The sequence below is a fragment of the Podarcis vaucheri genome, assembly GCF_965113315.1.
Source record: "Podarcis vaucheri genome assembly, chromosome: 7".
Lineage (NCBI taxonomy): Eukaryota > Metazoa > Chordata > Lepidosauria > Squamata > Lacertidae > Podarcis > Podarcis vaucheri.
Genome location: NC_138765.1, coordinates 4,799,080 through 4,825,037, shown reverse-complemented (window position 1 = coordinate 4,825,037; position 25,958 = coordinate 4,799,080). Strand labels below are relative to the sequence as shown.

Sequence of the window (25,958 nt, the reverse complement as noted above, 5' to 3'; positions counted from 1 at the left end):
TGTTCTTCTCTTTGTTGGGAGGGCGTTCCACAGGGAGGGCGCCACCACTGAGAAGGCCCTCTGCCTGGTTCCCTGTAACCTCACTTCTCGCAGCGAGGGAACTGCCAAAAGACCCTCGGAGCTGGACCTCAGTGTCCGGGCAGAACGATGGGGGTGGAGACGCTCCTTCAGATATACTTCAGAAAGTCTTGTTGCGTCTGCGAAATCCACATGAAAGGTTAACAGCCCTCCTTGCCCCCCCCCCTCAAGCATCTGGCATTCAAAGATATACTGCCCCTAAATATGGGTGCTCGTTTTGCTACTGTGTCCCCCTCAACCGTTCCTCAAACGACTGCTTTCAACACGCCTGCTTGGAGCAGGACTTAAACGGACATCATCCGATAGCTGGAAGCAGTGGCGTAGCGTGGGGGGTGCAGGGGGGGCCGGCCGCACCGGGCGCAGCATCTGGGGGTTAGGGTTAGGGGGCGCAAATCCACGGGTTAGGGGGGTGCAAATTACTTGCCTTGCCCCGGGTGCTGACAACCCACGCTACGCCACTGGCTGGAAGCAATTTAGACCCAAAAGAGTCAGAATTCTGGCACCTAATTAAAAATAAATTGCAGACAGTATGGTCTCTTGGCTTATTTGCGCATGTTACGAACTGGCCTGCTGGGGGTGGGAAGCTGCAAAAGCCCTCTCCTTCTTCTGGCTTTTGATCTTTGGACCAAGCTGGTCTTCAGAGAGAAGACTGCTCCCTGTTGGTCATTTGACCACCCGAAAAAGAGTCTCAAGAGCTGGAAAGGAACAAGGTGAGGAGAAGGGGCCTTTCCTCCCGCTTGCACAGCTGACGAAATATTGCCACCCCCCTCCTAATGGCTCACAAGGACCTGGGAGCTCCCAGCCCCCTCCCCCCCTGTCCAGGACATTGGATGCAAGAGATATCTGGGGAGAGACTTCACCCACTCCTGCCTTCTTCCCAGCCCGCCAGAGTCTGGGAAGGAAAGGAGGAGACCCAGAGAGACAGGCCTGTTACTCTCTTTTGCTACTCTCATTCTCCCTGCCCTCCTTTGCAAGAAGAGAACACAACACGGTAAGAGCGACGCCTGTTTTGCAGGACCATTTCATTGCAATATTTGGCAACGGGTCCAGTGTTTCCCAAAATGTGATGGCCTCTGTATAACTGTCACAACGACCCTGTAAGGTAGGCCTCGTTTATAATTACCCTGTTTTGCAGCTTGTGGGAAGGCACAGAGACTGGGGGTTCGGCGGAGTGGACGGCAGCGTGCCGCATACATTTTAATGTATTTTTAATCTTTGTTGGAAGCCGCCCAGAGTGGCTGGGGAGACCCAGCCAGATGGGTGAGGTACAAATAAATTATTATTATTATTATTATTATTATTATTATTATTAGGCCACCCGGCAAATCCCCAGTTTAGCAACTGCATCCTGAACGGCAAGCGGTCTCTGGGGGCTTCTTTCTCAAGCCACCCCCTTTTTTCCCTGGAAAAAAATTATGCAAGGGACATGTTAATCTGTCCATTTTGGGTTTCTCCTTTTCCCAATCTTAAGTTCCACGCTGCACGTTTCCAAATCGGTTCGAGGATTTTACTTTAAGGCCTCCCGACAGTTTGTCAGCATTTTCGTGCAAAGTTCTCCCGATACGTGCATTTTCGTATGCAATTTTATGCCTAATAAACACAATTTTTGCAAAGCGATTGCCCTTAATGCAATGCGTTCCTGCGTGTTATTTGCGCGGACAAATGAATTTATCCGTGCACAATTCAGGTCCTGCTATATGTAATTTTGTACATGAGACTTGGCTGAGGATCTACGTTAAAAATTCAGAGAAGGGTGACTTGTGATGGTTGGTTTGGCTTTGGTTCGTGATTTTTTCCAGAAAGGGTGAATTGGGCAGGTCCACCTTTAATGCAAACTGATTTTAATTTTCTTTCCATTGTTACTGGATGCAGATACAGTGGTACTTCGGGTTAAGTACTTAATTTGTCCTGAAGGTCTGTTCTTTACCTGAAACTGTTCTTAACCTGAAGCACCACTTTAGCTAATGGGGCCTCCTGCTGCTGCTGCCGGAGCAGTTTCTGTTCTCATCCTGAAGCAAAGTTCTTAACCTGAGATACTATTTCTGGGTTAGTGTAGTCTGTAACCTGAAGCGTATGTAACCAGAGGTATCACTGTACTGGAAATGACCACATTTCCCCGGTATATGAAACACCTTGTTCCATAGACAGCCAGGGCCTGGGTTCAAATCCTCAATCAGCCACAAAGCTCCCTCTCCCTCTCTGCCTCACCTACCTCTACAGGGCTGTTGGGGTGATTAAATGAGGGGGAGGACCAGGATAGCCATGTTGAAATATATAAAAGGATGTCACAGAGAGGAGGGAGAAAGGTTGTTTTCTGCTGCTCCAGAGAAGCGGACACGGAGCAATGGATCCAAACTACAAGAAAGAAGATTCCACCTAAACATTAGGAAGAACTTCCTGACAGTAAGAGATGTTTGACAGTGGAATTTGCTGCCAAGGAGTGTGGTGGAGTCTCCTACTTTGGAGGTTTTAAGCAGAGGCTTGACAACCATATGTCAGGAGTGCTCTGATGGTGTTTCCTGCTTGGCAGGGGGTTGGACTCGATGGCCCTTGTGGTCTCTTCCAACTCTAGGATTCTATGATTCTATGAATGCCACTTTTAATTCCTTGGAGAAAAAGTTGGGATATACAGTCATACCCCGGGTTACAGCCGCTTCAGGTTGTGTTTTTTCGGGTTATGGACCGCTGAAACCGGAATGGGTTACTTCCGGATTTCAGCAGTTGCACATGTGCAGAAGTGCTAAATCGCGCTTTGCACATGCGCAGAAGCACCGGATCGCAACCCGTGTGTGCGCAGATGCAGGTTGCAAACGCTGCAGGCTGTGAACGTGCATCCCTCACGGATCACGTTCACAACCCGAGCATCCACTGTAAATTTCATCCACAGCCTGCTGTATCCATGCAACACAAGCATTTTTCAGACCAGCCACCAGCATTGCTCAGCAGAGAGCTCCAAAATGAGGAGCAGATTGTAAGAAAAGTACGTACTAGGATGTGTTAGAATTTAGGCATTTTGTTTTCAGCAAAAACCCACTAGGCTGGGGTCAGCAACCTTTTCCAGCCGTGGTCCACTGTCCCTCAGACCTTTCCCATTTTTTTTGGGGGGGGGGAAATGAACGAATTTCTATGCCCCACAAATAACCCAGAGATGCATTTTAAATAAAAGGACACATTCTACTCATCACGATTTAAATCACTAGTCAGTAAGACTTGATTAAAATCTTTTTTTTATTAAGAGCTGCTGTACAGTATTTTTATACAACCCACTGCATAATATCTTGCTCAGGAATACCAACAGTATGTTAGGTGCCACGTTGTAATCGATTATAGCATGTTAGATTGCATATTCTACACAAGTCCAGATCATCCTTATTGCAAAAAAACCCCCTCCAATTTTGGGAACTGGGTGCATGGTTGGAGCACAACGGTTGCTTGAACTGTACAACCTGAATTCGCAGGTCTGTGACTGAATCCTGCCCCCAAACAGTGACTTTCTGGAAGTGCTCTTAAAGGTAAAGTTAAAGGGACCCCTGACCATTAGGTCCAGTCGTGGCCGACTCTGGGGTTGCGGCGCTCTTCTCGCTTTACTGGCCAAGGGAGCCGGCGTACAGCTTCCGGGTCATGTGGCCAGCATGACTAAGCCGCTTCTGGCAAACCAGAGCAGCGCACGGAAACGCCGTTTACCTTCCCCCCGGAGGAGTACCTATTTATCTACTTGCACTTTGACGTGCTTTCGAACTGCTAGGTTGGCAGGAGCGGGGACTGAGCAATGGGAGCTCACCCCGTCGCGGGGATTCGAACCGCCAACCTTCTGATCGGCAAGTCCTAGGCTCTGTGGTTTAACCCACAGCGCCACCCACGTCCCTTCTTTTACTTCGTTTACTTCTGCGTAAAAGTGCATAGGATTGGGAGGGGAGAGGTTATCATGGCTCCATCCCAGCAAAACCCCGAGGAATGTATCAGGTCGGTGGCAGATCTTTTCTTGTAACACAGATATGGAAGGAGAGGCGTTGTCTCTCTGCAAAGCAGCAGAAAGCCAGGCCTCGGCTGATTCTGAAATGGCTCTGCAGTGCTTGCCACAGCTCTCAGAACATCGTCCAAAAACGCAGTCGTTGAAGCACCCTTTACAAATAAGTGGCAGTATCATCATTGTTATCGTCACTGACTCTTTTTTAATGCTCAGGATAGGAGTTGGAAGATTCAGGTCAGAGAAAAAGAAGGATTTGTTTTTTTCATTTATTCATTATTAATGTTACAATACATATATAAGGGACACGGGTGGCGCTGTGGGTTAAACCACTGAGCCTAGGACTTGCCAATCAGAAGGTCGGCAGTACGAATCCCCGCGACGGGGTGAGCTCCCGTTGCTCGGTCCCTGCTCCTGCCAACCTAGCAGTTCGAAAGCACGTCAAAGTGCAAGTAGATAAATAGGTACTGCTCCGGCGGGAAGGTAAACGGTGTTTCCGTACGCTGCTCTGGTTCGCCAGAAGCGGCTTAGTCATACTGGCTACATGACCGGGAAGCTGTACGCCGGCTCCCTCGGCCAATAAAGTGAGATGAGCGCTGCAACCCCAGAGTCGTCCGCGACTGGACTTAATGGTCAGGGGTCCCTTTACCTTTACATATATGAAATCTTTACATAATGATACATATACATTATATTTGTAAATTCACATTTTCACATTTCATTATGTACCAACATTTATCCATTTCTTATTTCTTGCCCTGTGTCTTCCCTCCACCCATGGAATAATAATAATAATAATAATAATAATAATAATAATAATAATATCTGTCATGGATGCTTTATTGTGGTCCCTGCATTGCAGCGGGTTGGACTAGATGACCCCCGGGTCCCTGCTGTGCTTCTATGATCCTTCCTGGAAGGAAGCGCGGCTGCTCCTTATCAGCTGTATCCTGCTAAGGAAGGGATCTGAGCCTAGAGATAGCTGGAGGTATCGTAACTGGAACAAGGGTGAGGAGGCCTTGGAGACGGGCCCCTCTCGTGGATTTCTTCACAAAGGCAGACACGGGAGCAAAGACAGGCGTGTGTGACTTTGGAATGCTGCCTTGATTTTCCCGAAGGTCATTAAAGCTGAATTCCTGCTACCTCCGCCTCTTCCCTGAGACGGGGCAGGATTGCCACATAGTCCCCGCATCCTTCGCAAGAAGCATTTTGCAAGACACCTTTTCGCAACGCCCACCTTTACAGCGGCAGGAGGGCTGGCCTTATTACTGAGATATGCGGGGAGCCTTCAGAGTTCGGGTGCGGCAACTCCCACTCATTCTCTCATATATATAATTTTTATTAAATTTTCTCTTTTACAACTTAGAATACAGTGGACGTTCAGGTTGCGAACGTGCTCCATGCGGGAGGCACGTTTGCAGCCCGCAGCGTTCGCAACCTGCAGCGCCGCATCTGCGCACGTGCGGGTTGTGATTCAGCGCTTCTGCACATGCGCAAAGCGCAATTTAGCGCTTCTGCACATGTGCGACCGCCGAAACTCGGAAGTAACCAGTTCCGGTACTTCCGGGTTTCGGCAGGTCCGTACCCAAAAAAAATGCAACCTGAAGCGTCTGTAACCCGAGGTATGACTGTATTCATTTAGACAACCTTAAAATATCAATGACTTCCCTTCTTCTCTTTCCATGGTTCATTTTGCAAGGCATAAATCCCTGCATATTTTATATAATAATAACGATAAATTTTTATTTGTATCCCGCCCTCCCCGGCCAGAGATGGGCTCAGGGCGGCTAACTTCATAAAAGTAACACAGTATACAAAGAACATAAGAACATAAAACAGGCAATCTATTAATTAAAATACATCTTAAAATTAGTTCAGAGCAAATTAAAATCTGGACAGATGGCTGTCCATAGGTAAAATTGAGAGTGGTTAATATTCTCCAGGGCCAGCTGTTACCTCTGGTCTTATAAAGGACCTGTGAGCAGGCTAGGAGGCCTCTTTAATGCTTGTTCTTATACAGAAAGAAAATAATCAGACTAAAAACCCTGACCAAAGGCCTAAACTAAACCATTCAGTATGCCATTATTACTTCCATCAGAACTGATTTACACTGTTGATTTTATCTTAATGCTGCCAATGTTCTCAAGTGTACACAATTTCCCCTTGTATAGTCAGTATACATCTTCCGATCTTCTTTAAATGAACGTTCTTCTTGTTCTCTTATTCTGCAAGTTAGATCTGCAAGCTGCTCATATTCCATCACTTTACGTTGCCATTCTTCTTTGGCTGAGACTTCACTCGAGCGCCCCATTCATTGTCTTGTGGGCAGGAGAATTTTGTGAACCCACGATTCATCTCAGAATCAGGGTGGATAAAAAGCAATGGTTTTATTATTTATTTATTTATTTAAATTAGTTTTTTTAAAAATGTAAATCAGATTTTTAAAATAAAATGCTTTCGGAGGAAAAATCTTTCTAAATATAGTTTTCTTTTTAGGTTACATTATAGTCCAAAGGCTATTCATCAGGAAGTAAGGATTTGTTTTAAGTTTTTCACGTGTGCCAAAACTCAGTCTGTTTTTTGTTTTTTTAAATCGTTTAACCACATCAGGTAACAAACATCGATACATATGCTATAATGCTAGTGTTTTAGTTGAATAAATTGTTTAAATTGTTATTAAGGAAATGGTTATTTTTCTCCTTCCAATAAAGCACAGCAGAAAAGTTGTCCAAATATAAACAATAATTTCAATAATTCCCTGTCTTTGTATTTCTAATAGTATAACCAAATCAGCTATTTTTTGATATAACTGTAAAAACTACTCTGGAAATTTATGATTCCAAAAATGAAACCTTCATCTGGTTGCAAATACTAAGGCTTGCGAACGTGATCTGTGCAGGAGGCACATTCTCAACCCGCAGTGCCGTGTGTGCCACGATTCAGCACTTCTGTGCATGCGCAAAGTGTGATTTAGTGCTTCTGCGCATGCGCAAAGTGCGACTTAGTGCTTGTGCGCATGGGCTGAAACCTGGAAGTAACCCGTTCCGGTACTTCCGGGTTCGGCATGTCTGTAATCCGAAAACACGCAACCCGCAGCAATCGCAACCCGAGGTATGACTGTACCATCAAGAATGAGCCTTTCTGTAAAAAGATGATTGAAATCACGATGCCTTATGAGGAACGGCTAAGGGAGCTGGGCATGTTTAGCCTGGAGAAGAGGAGGTTAAGGGGTGATATGATAGCCATGTTCAAATATATAAAAGGATGTCACATAGAGGAGGGAGAAAGGTTGTTTTCTGCTGCTCCGGAGAAGCGGACACGGAGCAATGGATCCAAACTACAAGAAAGAGGATTCCACCTAAACATTAGGAAGAACTTCCTGACAGTAAGAGCTGTTGGACAGTGGAATTTGCTGCCAAGGAGTGTGGTGGAGTCTCCTACTTTGGAGGTCTTTAAGCAGAGGCTTGACAACCATATGTCAGGAGGGCTCTGATGGTGTTTCCTGCTTGGCAGGGGGTTGGACTCGATGGCCCTTGTGGTCTCTTCCAACTCTAGGATTCTATGATTCTACGTCTTCCTGACTAGTGACTGAAATCGTGATTGAAATCGATTTGATTTAAATCAAATCCACGCTGGTCAAAATCAAACCCACGGACCCCCAAATACTGCGCTGACTTGCATTATCCCCACCGCAAAATGCTCCCCTCTTTCCAACTCTGTCTTTGACCCCCTGCAGCTCTGCGGTCAAAGGAATAGAGGATGGGCAAAGCGGAAGACGTGGTCCTCACCTCCCAGGTGCCCAGCGAGAGCATCCCTTTACTTGGCCACGCCCTCCCCAGCCCCACCTACCTGAGCCAGGAGGAGGTGGTCCAGCAGGCGGGGTCTGCCCCCTGGCCGGGCGTCCGCAAGGCCCTGCTCTGCCTCCTGGGGGCGCTGTTCGCCTGCCTGCTCGCCCTGGCCGTCCTCCTCTTGCTTACGATGCCACGACCGCAGCCACCCTTGGTCTGGTGGCAGAAAGCGTCCTTCTACCACCTGCCCGCGGCCTCCTTCCCGGATTCCGACGGCGATGGGCAAGGGGACCTGGAAGGTAAGGAGGTCAGGAGGGTTGTGGTTTTTATTTTTAAAAAATTACGTTTTCAAAAACAGGAACGGAGAGCATATTTAACCTCCTGTCCCTGTCCCACTTAAAACTTTGTACCAAGTACAGAATGTATACATATACCATATGACTTCCCTTCCACCCTATTCCTGGCTCCTTTTCTTTTCGGCTACTCCGCGTAATCCACATCTTTTTAATCATCCAATTTGTTACCATTTAAATACTCTCTTTCAGCTCTGCTGGATTTACTGGAGACCTGCTAAGCTACGTATTTGTCTAGATTGGTTCTTAAAATAGTCAATTGCCCATTCCGCCTTATATTCCTTATCTTCGTTTTCTCTTACCCTGTTCGTCAGACCAGCCAGTTCTGCATATTCGAACATTTCGCACTGCCAATTCTTCCTTAGTGGGTACTAGACTTGTTCTTCGCCTTTGTGCCAATAAGGCTGTAGCTGAGGAGGTGGCGCATAGTAATAAACTCTTTTGCTTTTTTGGGACCCAAGAGGAAAACCTCAGGTGTTCTGGGGAAAGTTTTTTGTTTTTTTTAAATTAATTCATTCTATATGGTTTTCAATATTCCTTAATTACTTTACAGGACCACCACATGTGGTAAAGGGATTCCTCAATTTCATTACACTTCCAAAATAGACCTTTTCCTTTTTTTAAAGACATTTCCACCAATCTAAAAGGTAAAGGGACCCCTGACCATTAGGTCCAGTCGTGGCCAACTCTGGGGTCGCGGCGCTTATCTCGCTTTCTTGGCCAAGGGAGCTGGCATTTGTGCGCAGACAGCTTCCGGGTCATGTGGCCAGCAGGACTAAGCCGCCTTCTGGCGAGCCAGAGCAGCACACGGAAACGCCATTTACCTTCCTGCCGGAGCGGTACCTATTTATCTACTTGCACTGGTGTGCTTTCGAACTGCTAGGTTGGCAGGAGCAGGGACTGAGCAACAGGAGCTCATTCCGTCACGGGGATTCGAACTGCCGACCTTCTGATCAGCAAGTCCTAGGCTCTGTGGTTTAACCCACAGCACCACCCGCGTCCCAATCTGGTGGGTGTTAAATACCTTCTGTGGGCCATTTTCATCGAGTTTTATTTTATTGCACGACATGCCGTGAAATTCGTATTTATTTCCCACAACTTTCCCCATCATTCGTAACCAATATAGTGACCCACATCTTGTGCCCACTTAATCATGCTCGATAAAAATTGGGGCAAGAGGGGTGTTAGTTGTGGGGTGGAGTCTATGTAGTGACCCAGCCGTTCCTCCCTGCTTCTTCTCCCTCAAGGTGTGAGACGTCAGCTGGACCGGCTCCTAGCCTTCTCCATCCAGGCCTTGGTGCTGGGTCCCATCCTTGAGAGCGACCTTGCCAATCTGAGCAGGATCCTACCTGCCCATGGGTCTCAGGAACAGCTGGAAGCCCTGGTGGATGTTGGGAAGAAGGAAGGTATGAAGGGGTGGTTACAGCTCAGTGGCAGAGGTAAAGACCTAGATCAGGGGTCAGCAGTGGCGTAGCGTGGGTTGTCAGCACCCGGGGCAAGGCAAGTAATTTGCGCCCCCTAACCCGTGGATTTGCGCCCCCTAACCCTAACCCCCAGATGTTGCGCCCGGTGCGGCCGGCCCCCCCTGCACCCCCCACGCTACGCCACTGGGGGTCAGCAACCTTTTTCAGCCGTACGCTGGTCCATTGTCCTTCAGACCATGTGGTAGGCTGGACTATATTTTGGGAAAAAAATAATGAACGAATTGCTATGCCCCACAAATAACCCAGAGATGCATTTTGAATAAAAGGACACATTCTACTCATGTAAAAACACACAGATTCCTGGACCGTCTGCAGGCTGGATTGAGAAGGCTTTAGGTTGCCTACCCCGTCCTAAATTCATAGCATTGGTGCTGACCTTTAAAGCCCTAAACGGCCTCAGTCCAGTATCCCTGAAGGAGCGTCTCCACCCCCATCGTCCAGCCCGGACACTGAGGTCCAGCTCCGAGGGCCTTCTGGCGGTTCCCTCACTGTGAGAAGTGAGGTTACAGGGAACCAGGCAGAGGGCCTTCTCGGTGGTGGCACCCTCCCTATGGAACGCCCTCCCACCGGATGTCAAGGAAATAAACAACTACCTGACTTTCAGAAGACATCTGAAGGCAGCCCTATTTAGGGAAGTTTTTAATGTTTAATGCTGTATTGTGTTTTTAATATTCGGTTGGGAGCTGCCCAGAGCGGCTGGGGAAACCCAGCCAGATGAGTGGGGTATAAATAATAAAACATTATTTATTATTATTATTATTATTATTATTATTATTATTATTATTATTGATTGGTTGTTAGAAGGGACCCCCTGGGTCATCCAGTCCAGCCCCCTGCAGCTAGAGGAGGTGCCCATCTGACCTCTGCTTAAAAACCTCCACCGAAGGAGAGTCCTGCCTGAAGCCCCACAGGGCAGCTGCCAGTCAGAGCAGGCCATGCTGGTGGAGCAAGGGGCCCTGATGCCACATACAGCAGCTGAGCTTCCGGTGCCCACAGACAGGGCCTGTTTCAAGGCAGGAAATGGCAGGTTGCAGTTCTTCAAGTACAATCTTGCCCCACACCTGATGAGGTTGTTTTGCTGCAACTTCTAGGCTGCACCAACAGAAGTCCTAGTGTCCAGATCAAGGGGGATAATAGCCCTGCTCTCTTCTGCCTTGGTCGGGCCACACTTGGGTTCCTGTGTCCAGTTCTGGGCACCACAATTTAAGAAGGATGTTGATAAGCTGGAAGGTGGGCAGAGGAGGGTGACCACATAATAATAATAATAATGATAATAATGATAATAATGATAATAATGATAATAATGATAATAATGATAATAATGATAATAATGATAATAATGATAATAATAATAATAATAATAATAATAATAATAATTTATTATTTGTACCCCACCCATCTGGATGGGTTTCCCCAGCCACTCTGGGCGGCTTCCACAAAGACCAAAAATACACTAAGATGTCACACATTAAAAACTTCCCTGAACAGGGCTGCCTTCAGATGTCTTCTGAATGTCAGGTAGTTATTTATCTCTTTGACATCTGATGGGAGGGCGTTCCACAGGGCGGGTGCCACCACCGAGAAGGCCCTCTGCCTGGTTCCCTGTAACTTGGTTTCTCTCAGTGAGAGAACCACCAGGAGACCCTCGGAGCTGGACCTTAGTGTCCGGGCAGAACGATGGGGGTGGAGACGCCCCTTCAGGTATACCTGGCCAAGGCCGTTTAGGGCTTGAAAGGTCAACACCAACACTTTGAATTGTGCTCAGAAACGTACTGGGAGCCAATGCAGATCTCTCAGGACCGGTGTTATGTGGTCTCAGGGGCCGCTCCCAGTCACCAGTCTAGCTGCCACATTCTGGATTAGTTGCAGTTTCTGGGTCACCTTCAAAGGTAGCCCCACGTAGAGCGCATTGCAGTAGTCCAAGCGGGAGATAACCAGAGCATGCACCACTCTGGCAAGACAGTCTGCAGGCAGGGAGGGTCTTAACCTGCGTACCAGGTGGAGCTGGGAGACAGCTGCCCTGGACACAGAACTGACCTGCGCCTCCATGGACAGCTGTGAGTCCAAAATGACTCCCAGGCTGTGCACCTGGTCCTTCAGGGGCTAAGTTACCCCATTCAGCACCAGGGAGTCCTCCACACCTGCCTGCCCCCTGTCCCCCAAGAACAGTCCTTCTGTCTTGTCAGGATTCAACCTCAATCGGTTAGCCGCCATCCATCCTCCAACCGCCTCCAGACACTCACACAGGACCTTCACCGCCTTCACTGGTTCTGATTTGAAAGAGAGGCAGAGCTGGGTCTCCAAACTTCAGAGGAAGAGTTGAGGGAGTTGGGAATGTTTAGCCAGGAGAGGAAAAGACAGAGAGGAGATATTTTAGCCACCTTCAAATATCTGAAGAGTGGTCACATGGAAGATGGAGCAAGCTTCTTACCTGCTCCTCCAGAGGAGTGGACTTCTATAAACAGATTCATAGAATCATAGAATCCTAGAGTTGGAAGAGACCACAAGGGCCATCGAGTCCAACCCCCTGCCAAGCAGGAAACACCATCAGAGCACTCCTGACATATGGTTGTCAAGCCTCTGCTGAAAGACCTCCAAAGTAGGAGACTCCACCACACTCCTTGGCAGCAAATTCCACTGTCAAACAGCTCTTACTGTCAGGAAGTTCTTCCTAATGTTGAGGTGGAATCTTCTTTCTTGTAGTTTGGATCCATTGCTCCGTGTCCGCTTCTCTGGAGCAGCAGAAAACAACCTTTCTCCCTCCTCTATGTGACATCCTTTTATATATTTGAACATGGCTATCATATCACCCCTTAACCTCCTCTTCTCCAGGCTAAACATTCAAATTACAAGAAAGCAGATTCCGATGAAACATTAGTAAGAACTTTTTTTAGGATAAGAGTTGTTCAACATAGGCCTCAACTTCACCGGAGATTTGCAAGCAGCGGTTGGGGTGGCCATGATTCTATTATTTTTGCCTTTTCCCATTCCAACGCCCCTCTCCTCCAACCACCCAGGACTCCGAATTTTGCTTGAACTCCCAGTCTGGGAAGAGGAGCTGGACTCCCCTGCAAAGCACAACTGGACACACCAGCACCTCAAGGTATGTGGTTGTCGTTCCTCCTCAAAGTCTGGCCATGTTTGCCCGTATTCAGCTGCTAGGGCAGTAGGCTGCTGGTGTCGGTTTGCTTAAATTCTGAAATAAACTTCAAGCCTGGTTGGAATTCACAGACTTTGGCCCAGAAACCTTTCTTCTGATCCCAGATGTGCAGAAGTTGGCTGGGGGTGGTGGTGCATAAGAAACTAAGAACAGTCTGCGGGATCAGGCTAGTGACCTATCTGGTCCAGAACCCTGTTCTCATAGTAGCCAACCAGATGCACATTATGGGAAACCTGCAGGCAGGATCTGAGTGCAAGATCTGGTCTGCCCCACAGAGGACCTTAAGGTCCAGGACGTTTAGAGGTCCCAGGCCCTAAGGAAGTTAAATTATCCTCCACCAGGGCCAGGGCCTTCTCAGTGGTGGCTCCGACCAGGTGGAATGCTCTGTCCCATGAGACCAGGGCCCTGCAGGATTTAACCTCCTTCCGCAGGGCCTGTAAGACAGAGCTATTCCACCTGGCCTTTAATTGAACTTAGCTTGATCTTTTATTCCCCTTCCTTCCTTCCTTCCTTCTCCCCTTTTTATGAAGATTACACGCTCTGGGATCCCACAGCTACTTCTCCCCTGGTCTCCTCGCCGGCCCAAATAGGACTAACTTAGCCAGCTAGCCCTGGTGATCATCTAATGTTTATTGGATTGATTTCCCCTCCTAAATTGATTTTTGAATTCTGAATTTACTATTCACGTTTTATACTGTATTTTATGCTGTTTTTTGATGCATCAATTATGTGTTTTAAATTTGTTGTTAGCTCCCCTGAGCCTGGTTTTCTGAACCAGGAAGGGCGGGGTATAAATAAAAAAATATTATTATTATTTATAAGAGCCCTCTCCTCTCTTGCGGTTTCCAGATTCAGAATCATTTCTGCCTCCAACCATGAAGGCAGATTATGGCTGTCCTGTCTAGTAGCCATCGACAGCCCTCTCCTCCTCCATGACTTTGCCCAATCCTCTTTTCAAGCCATCTAGGTTGATGGCCATCATTGCCTCCTGTGGCAGGGAGTTCCACAGATTAACTACGCTTGCTTTTTTCCTCTAATATAAAAACTCCCAAATGATGCAAGCTTTCCCTGCCTCAATCATTTTGGTGAACCTTTTCCAGCTATACAATGTCCGTTTTGAGGGAAGGTTCATCCAGCGCCGGATTTACGTAGAAGCTAAACAAGCTATAGCTTAGGGTCCCACTCTCTTGGGGGCCCCCAAAAAATGAAAAGGGAAAAAAACCTGGATGTACATTTCCAAAACATAAGATAAAATAACAAATAAAATAAAACCTACCTACAGCAACAGTTTTTTGTGTTGTGTAGGCTCCTATGATGTAAATAATGGCCCACGCCCGCTAGCCTGCTCCCTAAAATATCTCTGCTTTGCTTATTTCTATATACCTTGGTTTTCAAACTTAATCCATTCCGGCAGTTTGTTCCAAAACCAAAGGGCGCTTTCCCATAGAAAGTAATGCAAAACGGATTCATCCATTCCAGACTTTTAAAAACAACCCGTAAAACAGCAATTTAACATGAATTTTCCTATCTTAATTGTATTTCAGTTCAACAATTACTTGGATAAAATACATATTTTGTTGTGTGCAAATGGCTTTAGATACCTATTAGGTCTATCAGTTACCATATAGTGTATCTTTTAACACAAAAAAACCAGACAATTTGTTGTTGACAAAGGACAGCTGGACATATAAAGGGCCCCATTACCTTCAGCAGCTTAGGGCATCATCAAATCTCAATCTGGCCCTGGGTTCATCCTGTACATGCACAGAGACACCCTATGCCCGAGCCAGGGGCCACACCTGGCTCGAATCCGGCCCTTGCTTTCAAGACGCAATATTCTGATTTGACATGCTCTTGGGCTGAGCCCTGACGGGTCCTGGCATGTTCAGTTCCATGCACCGCAAGTGGGCACACGACACATTAACTGAGAAGTCAGTCCCTCTGTCTCAAAGTGGGTCTTATTCCCAGCTGAGTGAGCCTGGGATTTCTGCAGCCAAATTGAGCTCCCGCCTCCTTTTGACCCTGCAGGGGGCGTTCCAGTTCTGGCAGGCTCTGGGGGTCCACGGATTCCTGGTGGGCAAGGATCCGGCCTGGCGTCTGGAGGCGGTAAGAGAGGTGCCACCCAGTGGTGTTTTATTTACTTGTTTGAAATATTCATATACCACCGTTTCTTATCGAATCCCAGACCGACACTTAAAAAAAAGAAAAAAATTTAAAAACGCACGTGGGGAAGTTTGTGGCTAAGCAACAGGGCACCTGTGCTGTCTGCATAAGCTGCCAAGTCCAAACCCTGCTGGCAGCATCTCCAGGTAGGGCTGAAAAACCCTTTCCTAAAATCCTGCAGAGATGCTGCCAGTCCGTGTAGACAATATCAAGCTTCAGATAGGTAGCCGTGTTGGTCTGCCATAGTCAAAATAAAAAAATTCCTTCCAGTAGCACCTTAAAGACCAATTAAGTTAGTTCTTGGTATGAGCTCATACCAAGAACTAACTTAGTTGGTCTTTAAGGTGCTACTGGAAGGAATATCAAGCTTGTTGTTGTTGTTTAGTCGTTTAGTCGCGTCCGCCTCTTCGCGACCCCCTGGACCAGAGCACGCCAGGCACTCCTGTCTTCCGCTGCCTCCCGCAGTTTGGTCAAACACATGTTCGTAGCTTCGAGAACACTGTCCAACCTTCTCGTCCTCTGTCGTCCCCTTCTCCTTGTGCCCTCCATCTTTCCCAACATCAGGGTCTTTTCCAGGGAGTCTTCTCTTCTCAGGAGGTGGCCTAAGTCTTGGAGCCTCAGCTTCAGGATCTGTCCTTCCAGTGAGCACTCAGGGCTGATTTCCTTCAGAATGGAGAGGCTTGATCTTCTTGCAGTCCATGGGACTCTCAAGAGTCTCCTCCAGCACCAGAATTCAAAAGCATCCATTCTTTGGCGATCAGCCTCCTTTATGGTCCAGCTCTCACTTCCATACATCACTACTGGGAAAACCATAGCTTTAAAATATCAAGCTAGATGGAGCAATGGTCTCACTCTGTGTAAGACGGCTTGCTAGGCACCTGTGTTTCAAGATGAAGAAGAAGAAGAAGAAGAAGAAGAAGAAGAAGAAGAAGAAGAAGCCACCGCCAGGTTTTTATCCAGATCTGCCTGGATAAATAAATCTTTAACTGATGTCGCAACACAAGCTAGGTTAGTGCCTTTCATACTTAAGGAAGCGAAGGGACAGATTGCAAAGTCCCTCCTATTTGTCTGCAGTAGCAACTTCAGGGTTTATGTGGCACTGAGAGGACAGGGACCCCCCAAAACCAGTTTTAAAGGGAAATCCGCTTTACAGAGCAAGACACGAAAAAGAGAGTTACAAACGAAGTTTTAATATAGAAGCATTTTAAACTCCAGACTCTGTACATACTCAAACCTAGCAAGGGGTTTTGGGCAGCCTTTAACCCTCACCCCAGCTTCCTCACATTTGGGGTGAGCCCATCTAGCCAACACGATGCCTTTATGGCAGGCACCCCCAAACTCGGCCCTCCAGCTGTTTTGGGACTACGATTCCCATCATCCCTGACCAGTGGTCCTGTTAGCTAGGGATGATGGGAGTTGTAGTCCCAAAACAGCTGGTGGGCCGAGTTTGGGGGTGCCTGCTCTATAGGTAAAGAAAAGGGGGGGGGAACTAGAATGCCCCCTTTGCAATGCACATTTGTAAGTACACTGAGGAATCTAAGGTGTGTTGTTGATTGGAACTGCAGTCGGGAACCTGAGCTTTCCCTCTTAGGATTGATGAACCCCAAATATGTGGGTGTGTGATACTGTCTTCTGTGGGGCTTGATTGCAGGTGCTGAATGCCTGGAGTGAGCTGGGTGCGCAAATGAAGCCAGATCGGGGGCAGGAGAAGTAAGTGAGGGGTCAGTGGCCTATGGGGGTTCTCTGATCTTTTCTTTTCTTTTAAATAATTCGTCTTTCTTGATTTAAAATATCATCTTACATATATGTTACAAATAGTTACAACAAAATTAAACACGAAATTATAAGAGAAACAAAGATAAAGAAATAAAAATAAAAAAGCAAAAGAGAGTTAACAAGAAGAAATGAACATTGGTTATAACATCCTGTCTTATCTAATAGAGTCTTCTGAAAGAAACTTCCAATCATTCTCTTTGTACTTTTTCTGTTATCTTAATTTTGTTGCACGGTTTGTTTTATAACTTTTCCTGTATATTTTTCTAGTATGTTTATTCCATTTGTTTATTATATACAAGTATCATTCAGTTCTGCTAGGATAACGTCATTTTTACAGCACAATCTTATATATATACTCTTTGAATAGTCCCCATTGTCTGTATATTTTTTTATTTGGGGCTCCTCTAACTTTTCCGCTCAGCTTTGCTAATTGAAAGTACTCTAGCATGAGTGATTGTCAATCTATTCTTGTAGCTGTTGTTTCACTTTTCCAACTTCTGGCTATCAGTATTCTTGCAGCCGTAATTGAATACATAAGCAGTGGTCTTGTATTTTGCTTTATTTCTATGGGCAGAATTCCTACAAGGAAAATCTCCGGCCTTTTTTAAAAAGTCAATTTAAATAATTTCTTAAATTCATCATATATTTTATTCTCTGATCTTTTCAATTTCCTTTCCCCCAGACCCTCCTTAGTCCAGGGTCTGCGAGGACCTCTGGTGGCAGGACTGGGGAATGCAGGCAGTCCCAAGGCATTGGAGAATCTGAAGTTTGGGGGGCTGGGGGTTTGGCCTTTTATTGGGTACTGTTACGCATCACCCCAATATCTGAGTGGCAAGACATTCCAGTGCTTGGCCAGGGTTCAGTTTCATAGGAATGAAGAACAGCAGATACTGTCGTGTCCTTAGGATATACTTACACATATATGAAACCTGGGCATTTATACGTTAACGTTAAGCATAGCCTCCAACATTTCTCAGATGAAAATAGGGACATCCTATTCCATAATAAAAGGGACGCAGGTGGTGCTGTGGGTTAAACCACAGAGCCTAGGACTTGCCGATCAGAAGGTCGGCGGTTCGAATCCCCGCGACGGGGTGAGCTCCCGTTGCTCGGTCCCTGCTCCTGCCAACCTAGCAATTCAAAAGCACGTCAAAGTGCAAGTAGATAAATAGGTACCGCTCCAGCGGGAAGGTAAACGGCGTTTCTGTGCGCTGCTCTGGTTCGCCAGAAGCGGCTTAATCCTGCTGGCCACATGACCCGGAAGCTGTACGCCGGCTCCCTCGGCCAGTAAAGCGAGATGAGCGCCACAACCCCAGAGTCGGCCACGACTGGACCTAATGGTCAGGGGTCCCTTTACCTTTACCTGAAGGAAAAGCTGGACATTCTGGGATCAAATCAGAAACCAGAACGGCTTCCGTAAATCCATAGAATCATAGAATCATAGAGTTGGAAGAGACCACAAGGGCCATCAAGTCCAACCCCCTGCCAAATCCGGGACTGTTCCTGGAAAATAGGGACACTTGGGGTGGGGTGGGGGGGTCTGCATTAATTGCTTCTCCATTAGTTGCAGCTTTAGGTCCAGCACAGAGCTGGCAGGTCTCTGTGTCTCCAGCTTCCAGCCTCTTTCCACCCATTAGCCTGGAAGGCCCCCTCACATAGTTGCAACCTAGCTCAGTCTTTTGTGATGCTGATGGGGACACTGAGGTGACCAGCCCAGGTAACGACCTTACAAAAAACGTGTGCGGCCAGCCCGGCAGCCTCCTCCAATAGATTCCAACCAGCACTGGGCACAGGACTCCAAGGACTGGAAGGGACTCAGGGCATCATCTAGACTGACCCTCAAATGCACGACGTCATTCGTCCCCAATGCATTGCACATAGTTAGCCGGGAGATTTTGCAATGTCCATCTTTTATTTAGAATTCATTCGGATTGGTCTGTAGGGAGGTAAAAGTGCCATCTTGCACTTTGCAATGCATTCGTGTTCCAGTGGCGCCCGCCCTGTGGAACGCCCTCCCATCAGATGTGAAGGAAATAAGCAGCTATCTTATCTTTAAAAGACATCTGAAGGCAGCCCTGTTCAGGGAAGTTTTTAATATTTAATGCAGTATTGTTTTTATCACTCGATTGGGAGCCGCCCAGAGTGGCTGGGGAAACTCAACCAGATGGGCGGGGAATAAATAAATTATTATTATTATTATTATTATTATTATTAGGTGCGATTCAAACGCATACCAGCAATTCAGGCTGCACGGTTACAGCCGATCCGCTGCTCTTGCACAACAAACCCACTTCCCGCTTTAAAAAGAAAAGCAAGCTTTTCGCAATGAGGAAGCCATGGCGAAACGCACTGGGAAATGTTGTGTTATTGCTGGACATAACATCATATAACCCCCTTGGTGCATGCACCATAAGCAGGCCATCTGGAAGCAACCCCTGCCGTGTCCCTTACTGCAAAAAAAAGTCTTGTGTCTGTGCTGGTCCCGGGGGGTGGGGGGTTACCATGTGGCGTGGTCTGAGTCTGGTCCTAGGTCAAGGGTATGGAGGCTGTCCGTCAAGGGTGAAGCGGGGTCCAAGGCAAGGAGCCGGGCGTGGTCAGGAACTCAGGGAGAGCAGGTCAGAGTGCTGGCAGGAACAGGTTACCAGCGATGTTGCTCCCGCAACCTGGGATTGGGCTGACTGGCCTTTATCTCCTCTGAGGCTTAGGGCGGTCCCGGCCCACAGGTGACTCACCTCTCCTGGCCTGGAGGTGAGCACTCCCCCCTGTGAGAACTTAGTTCCCTCTGCCTCTCTGCCCTGAGTCTCTGCAGCTCAGGAGAGGCTGGAGGGTTACCGGACCCAGAGGCAACCTCCTCTTTCCCTGACGGGGCTGAGAGTGGAGCACCTGCAGGCAATGGGTCCTCCATCACCTCCGGAGCCAGAGCAGACTCAGCTGGTGCCTGCACCTGAGGACCCAGCACAGGTGAGGGCCCTTCAGGCTCAGGCCCCAGCCCCGGCTCAGCTGGTTCTGGAGGCGGGGACTCCTGTGCAGGCTGGGAACCCTCAGGTTCAGCATCCGAGTCCGAATCCCAGACCATCACACCTACCTCCATACTGTCGACACTGACCGCCAGCATCTCTCCAGTGTTTCAGGCAAGGGTCAAGGCCTACCTGCAGATGCCAAGGATTGAACCCAGGACCGTTTGCGTGTGAAGCATACACGCAGCAGCTGCGCGAGGGACCTCCCCTCGAAAAACACACACAACAGGATTCTAGTCCTCATCGCTTTGAATAAGGGGCTGATTTAAATAGGGGGTCAGCGGTGCCATCAGACCACAAGTCAGTGTTGCTCCGTTTGGGCTGGATCAGTGGTTCCCAAAGTAGGGGGGGTAGGATCACCGAGGTGGGGTGCTAAGAGTCAAGGGGGCGGCAGGAGATATGGGCATACTTAAGGGTTGTGTAGGTTGGGGCGCGAGGGACGCGGGTGGCACTGTGGGTTGAAACCACAGAGCCTAGGACTTGCTGATCAGAAGGTTGGCAGTTCGAATCCCCGCGACGGGGATTCCTCCGGTTCAGCCTCTGAATCGGATTCCCAGGCCATCACAGCGTCGAAGCAGCAAGCATTTGAAATCTGCAATTCAGCACACGCCCTGCAAAACAGTGACAGGGTTAATTCCACATGCATCTCTTTCAGGGTCCTGATTGTCCTGGACGAGAGCGAAAGATGCAACATTTCTTGCCGGGTGCCTGACAGCGTCATCCTCAGCTGCCGTCTGCTGGGAGTCGAGAAGAACCTGACTGCCCAAGGACTGGCGCAACGGGTGGAAGGGGCCTTGGGGCACCCGCAGATGCCCTGGCCCGGCTGGATGGTGAGGAGGGACTTTGCTTGGGCTGCGTGAAACTTCTCTGGTGCAAGCTGCTTTTTGAATTATTATTTTTTAAAAAATATTTGGTTTTTCAGATTTTTCACATATCCAACCTAAAAACAAAATTACAAGGAATCTCTTGGGCTTTCCTCCTTCCCTATTGTTAATCATTTCCTACTGCATCTTTTTATAATAATCCAAATATTTTATCTCCCCATTGTATCCAATGTTCACCATTAAACTACAAGCGATATTCCAATCTTACTAACGATTTTAACTGTTTACAATGGTCTTGAAGATCAGTGATAAATTTTCCCCCATTCCTTATTAAAATGTTGGTCTTCCTGATTTCTGATTCTTCCTTTCATTTCACCCATTTTGGCAAAGTCCATCAACTTGATCTGCCATTTTTTTCTGATCAGGACTTTATCATCTTTCCATCTCTGGGCCAATAACATCTGCGCAGCCGTGGTCACATACATAAATAGTATTTTCTGCTCCCTTGGGATTTCAGCACCTGGAATTCCTAAAAGCAAGGCTTCTGGTTTTTTAGAAAAGGTTATTTTAAACATTTTTTCCAACTCATTATATATCATTTTCCAAAATCCTTTTACTACCTTACATTTCCACCACATATGATAGAAGGTGCCTTCTTTCCCCTTATATTTCCAGCATACATTTGACTCGGTTTTATACATTTTTCCTAATTTACTAGGAGTTAAATGCCAACGGTACATCGTTTTCATATAATTTTTTTTCAACCTGTAATATGCTGTGACTTTTGAATCCTAATTCTGTAACTTCTCCCAAGCTGTAAATTGTATTTTGCACAAGTTGCTTGTAATCTACAATTCTACAAGAGGATTTGTTATGCTGAGAAGGCACCCAAATACCGTATTTTTTGCACCATAACACTCACTTTTTTCCTCCTAAAAAGTAAGGGGAAATGTCTGTGCGTGTTATGGAGGGAATGCCTACGGGTGGCATGCCTACAGATTTTTCTCCTCTAAAAACTACGTGCGTGTTATGGTCGGGTGCGTGTTATAGAACGAAAAATACGGTAATCCCTTGTGCAAAAAAATAAACCAGTAAATGAGTCAAGTCCTTGGTTTGGGGTCCACATCGTTTTCTGTTCTCTGTTTCTCTCTTTCTTCCAGGTGCCATGGGGATCCTCACTGAAGGCTGGCTTGGGGCAGATGTTGGGAGTTCTCCAGCTCACCCTTCCAGGAGTCCCGCTATTGCAAGGTGGCGAAGGATCCCCTGTTCCGTTGGAGAATGCGTCCACGGTGAGACACAGACCATTGTCTCACACTTGGCGAAGGGCTTTAGCTCAGTGCTAAAGCATGTCCGCTGGGTCGAATCCCCGGAATTTATTGATTTATTACATGTCTCAAACCTTCAGCGAGTTAGAATAAAATAGAATTTATTATTTATACCCCGCCCATCTGGCTGGGCTCCCCCAGCCACTCTGAGCAGCTTCCAACAAAATATTAAAATACAGTGGTCTGTTAAACATTAAGAGCTTCCCTAAAGAGGGCCGCCTTCAGATGTCTTCTAAAAGTCTGGTAGTAGTTCTTCTCTTTGACATCTGCTGGGGGGGGGTGTTCCACAAGGCGGGAGCCACCACCAAGAAGACCCTCTGTCTGGTTCCCTGTAACTTGGCTTCTCGGATTGAGGGAACTGCCAGAAGGCCCTCGGCGCTAGACCTCAGTGTCCGGGCTAAACGATGGGGGTGGAGACACTCCTTCAGGTATACTGGAGTTGGGGACTTCCCTGGCTTGTGAAGACAGGCAGATGGACTAGCTGAAATCAAGAGGGGTGTCCAATGCAGAAAAAGGTGGGTTTTGCACAAGCTGTAATGGGTGGGCGGGTGGGGGGACTCCCTGGCCCTTTATGGGGTAACTGTGCCCCTGAAGGACCAGGTGCACAGCCCGGGAGTCATTTTGGACTCACAGCTGTCCATGGAGGCGCAGGTCGATTCTGTATCCAGGGCAGCTGTCTCCCAGCTCCATCTGGAACGCAGGATGAGACCCTCCCTACCCGCAGACTGTCTTGCCAGAGTGGTGCATGCTCTGGTTATCTCCCGCTTGGACTACTGCAATGTGCTCTCCATGGGGCTACCTTTGCAGGTGACCTGGAAATTACAACTAAGCCAGAAGGCAGCAGCTAGACTGATGACTGGGAGCGGCCGCTGAGACCCCATAACACCGGTCCTGAAAGATCTTCATTGGCTCCCAGTACGTTTCCAAGCACAATTCAAAGTGTTGGTGCTGACCTTGAAAGCCCTAAACGGCCTCGGTCCTGTATACCTGAAGGAGTATCTCCACCCTCATCTTTCAGCCCAGACACTGAGGTCCAGCTCCGAGGGCCTTCTGGCGGTTCCCTCACTGTGAGAAGTGAGGTTACAGGGAACCAGGCACAGGGCCTTCTTAGTGGTGGCGCCCGCCCTGTGGAATGCCCTCCCATCAGATGTCAAGGAAATAAACAACTATATGACTTTTAGAAGACATCTGAAGGCAGCCCTGTTTTGGGAAGTTTTTAATGTCTGATGTTTTGTTGTATTTTTCTCTCCCCGTCCTAGTGTGACACTCTAACCACTATACCGTGCTGCCTCTCCATCTTCCTATAGGGCTGTAAGTGTGCCCTCTCTGAAACTCCGGAGATTTGCCCTCGACACTTGGCCTGCTCCCCAACCTACGCAACCCTTAAGTACACCCATACCTCCTGCTGCGCCCTTGACTCTTAGCACCCCACCTCGGTGATCTTACCCCCCCCCCCCCACTTTGGGAACCACTAATCCAGCCCAAACGGAGCAACACTGACTTTTGGTCTGATGGCACCGCAGACCCCCTATTTAAATCAGCCCCTTATTCAAAGCGATGAGGACTAGAATCCTGTTGTATGTGTTTTTCGAGGGGACGTCCCTCGTGCAGCTGCAGCGTATACGCTTCACACGCAAATGGTTCTGGGTTCGATCCTCGGCATCTGCAGGTAGGCCTGGACCCTTGCCTGAAACGCTGGAGAGCTGCTGCCAGTGCAGACAGTATGGAGCTCGGTGTGATGGCCTGGGATTCAGACTCGGAGGCTGAACCTGAGGAATTCCAGCCTGCACAGGAGTCCCCGTCTCCAGAACCAGCTGAGCCGGGGCTGGGGCCTGAGTCTGAAGGGTCCTCACCTGTGCTGGGTCCTCAGGTGCAGGCGTCAGCTGAGTCTGCTCTGGCCCCTGAGGTGATGGAGGACCCATTGCCTGCAGGTGCTCCACTCTCAGCCCCGTCAGAGGAAACTGAGGTTGCCTCTGGGTCCGGTAACCCTCCAGCCTCTCCTGAGCTGCAGAGGCTCAGGGCAGAGAGGCAGAGGGAACTAAGTTTCCGCAGGAGGAGTGCTCACCTCCAGGCCAGGAGAGGCGAGTCACCTGTGGACCGGGGCCGCCCTATGCCTCAGGGCAGATAAAAGCCGGCCAGCCCCAGTCCCAGGTTGCGGGAGCAACGTTGTTGGTAGCCTGTTCCTGTCTGCACCCTGTCCTGCTCTTCTGCCAGAGTTCCTGACCTCACCCGACTCCTTGCCTTGGACCCCGCTTCAGCCTTGACGGACAGCCTCCATACTGCACCCTCGACCTGGACTCGGACCTTGCTACACGCTTAACCCTCAGGACCAGCACGCTAGGTGGGCCAGTGGTCTGAGGCTGCTTTCTGTGCTCTCTCAATTAGGAAGGAAGCTCTGACCGGACTCTGCTGGAAATCCTGCACCGCTCTCTCCTCACTCTGCACGCCACCTCCTTCGCTCTACACGGCGTCGATTACATCCCTCTGCCCCTTGCCGGCCACTCGGAGGACGTCTTCGCCTTTCTCCGCCCCGGATCCTGCTCCGCAATCCTGGTGGTCTTGAACCTGGGGCCACGGCCCCTCGAGCTCAGCCTGAGCCAGCTCAACTTCCTGGTTCCTGCCAAGGTTCTCTTCAGCACCCACCCTGAGCCCCAGCGCGAGAGCAACGTGGACCGAGTGAGGCTGAGGCCACACCAAGCTGTCCTCCTCCAAATGCCCAGAGGACGCGAGCAGTGATTGGCTGCCACGGAATCCGGTCCACACAGCTGGCAGCCAATGGGACGCGGAAGGAACTCTTATTGGCCGCTCGGCCGCCCTGCTATCGACCAATGGAAGAATTGCTCCTATCCCATTGGATATTGTAACTGATGCATATACATACCGTATTTTTTGCTCTATAGGACTCACTTTTTCCCTCCAAAAAAGTAAGGGGAGATGTGTGTGCGTCTTATGGAGCAAATGCAGGCTGCGCAGCTATCCCAGAAGCCAGAACAGCAAGAGGGATTGCTGCTTTCACTGCGCAGCGATCCCTCTTGCTGTTCTGGCTTCTGAGATTCAGAATATTTTTTTTCTTGTTTTCCTCCTCCAAAAACTAGGTGTGTCTTGTGGTCTGGTGTGTCTTATAGAGCGAAAAGTATGGTACTTACAATGCAGATTGGTGAGACTCACCTGTGAAACCATTTTAATCAGACATGACTTCCCCGAAATTATTCTGGGAAGTGTAGGGTGCTGAGAGGCGTTAGGAGACACACGCACACCCATTCCCCTCACAGAACTACAGTTCACAGAATGGTTTTCAGGATCAACCCCTCTTCCCAGGGAACTCTGGGAATTGTAGTTCTGCGAGGGGAATAGGGGTCTACGGACGGCTTTCAGCACTCTTAAACTACAGTTCCCAGATTTTTTTTGTGGGGGAAGAAGCCATGGCTGTTTAAAGTGGCATCATGGCGTGCTTTAAATATATGGTACCACCTGAGAATGATGGGATGCCATCCTCCTTTTGGCCACATCCATGTGGGATAAAAAAAACCTGCCACTGTGCATTAAAATGAAATAAAGGAAATCTCCCAGATGTCTGCTTAGTTGGAGGCCTTGAGTGTTGAAAAGGGTTACCCTAGACCTAGAGCTTTACATGTAGGGTGCAAACAGGGCCTAGCATAAGGGGTTACCACAGACCCCAAATAAATGTGTCATGCTACGAGGTCGGGGATAGAGGTTTCCTCTTGTGTGTGTGTGGTTTTTGTTGTTGTTTAGTCGTGTCCGCCTCTTCATGACCCCCTGGAACAGAGCACGCCAGGCACTCCTGTCTTCCACTGCCTCCCGCAGTTGGGTCAGACTCATGCTGGTAGCTTCGAGAACACTGTCCAGCCATCTCGTCCTCTGTCGTCCCCTTCTCCTTGGGCCCTCCATCTTTCCCAACATCAGGGTCTTTTCCAGGGAGTCTTCTCTTCTCAGGAGGTGGCCAAAGTCTTGGAGCCTCAGCTTCAGGATCTGTCCTTCCAGTGAGCACTCAGGGCTGATTTC

General features: G+C 48.4%; 1 protein-coding gene across 1 annotated transcript; it reads left to right on the top strand.

The window, feature by feature from the left end:
- The first annotated feature begins 999 nt into the window (after positions 1-999).
- Positions 1,000-25,546, top strand: LOC309536857 (amino acid transporter heavy chain SLC3A2-like). Its single transcript, XM_082231225.1, has 9 exons — positions 1,000-1,069; positions 7,782-8,132; positions 9,434-9,592; positions 12,688-12,773; positions 14,859-14,936; positions 16,645-16,703; positions 20,442-20,616; positions 21,771-21,899; positions 24,321-25,546. Exons 2-9 carry the CDS (start codon positions 7,805-7,807, stop codon positions 24,669-24,671), a joined length of 1,365 nt encoding a protein of 454 aa, XP_082087351.1. The 5' UTR covers positions 1,000-1,069; positions 7,782-7,804; the 3' UTR covers positions 24,672-25,546.
- Positions 25,547-25,958: the final 412 nt, after the last annotated feature.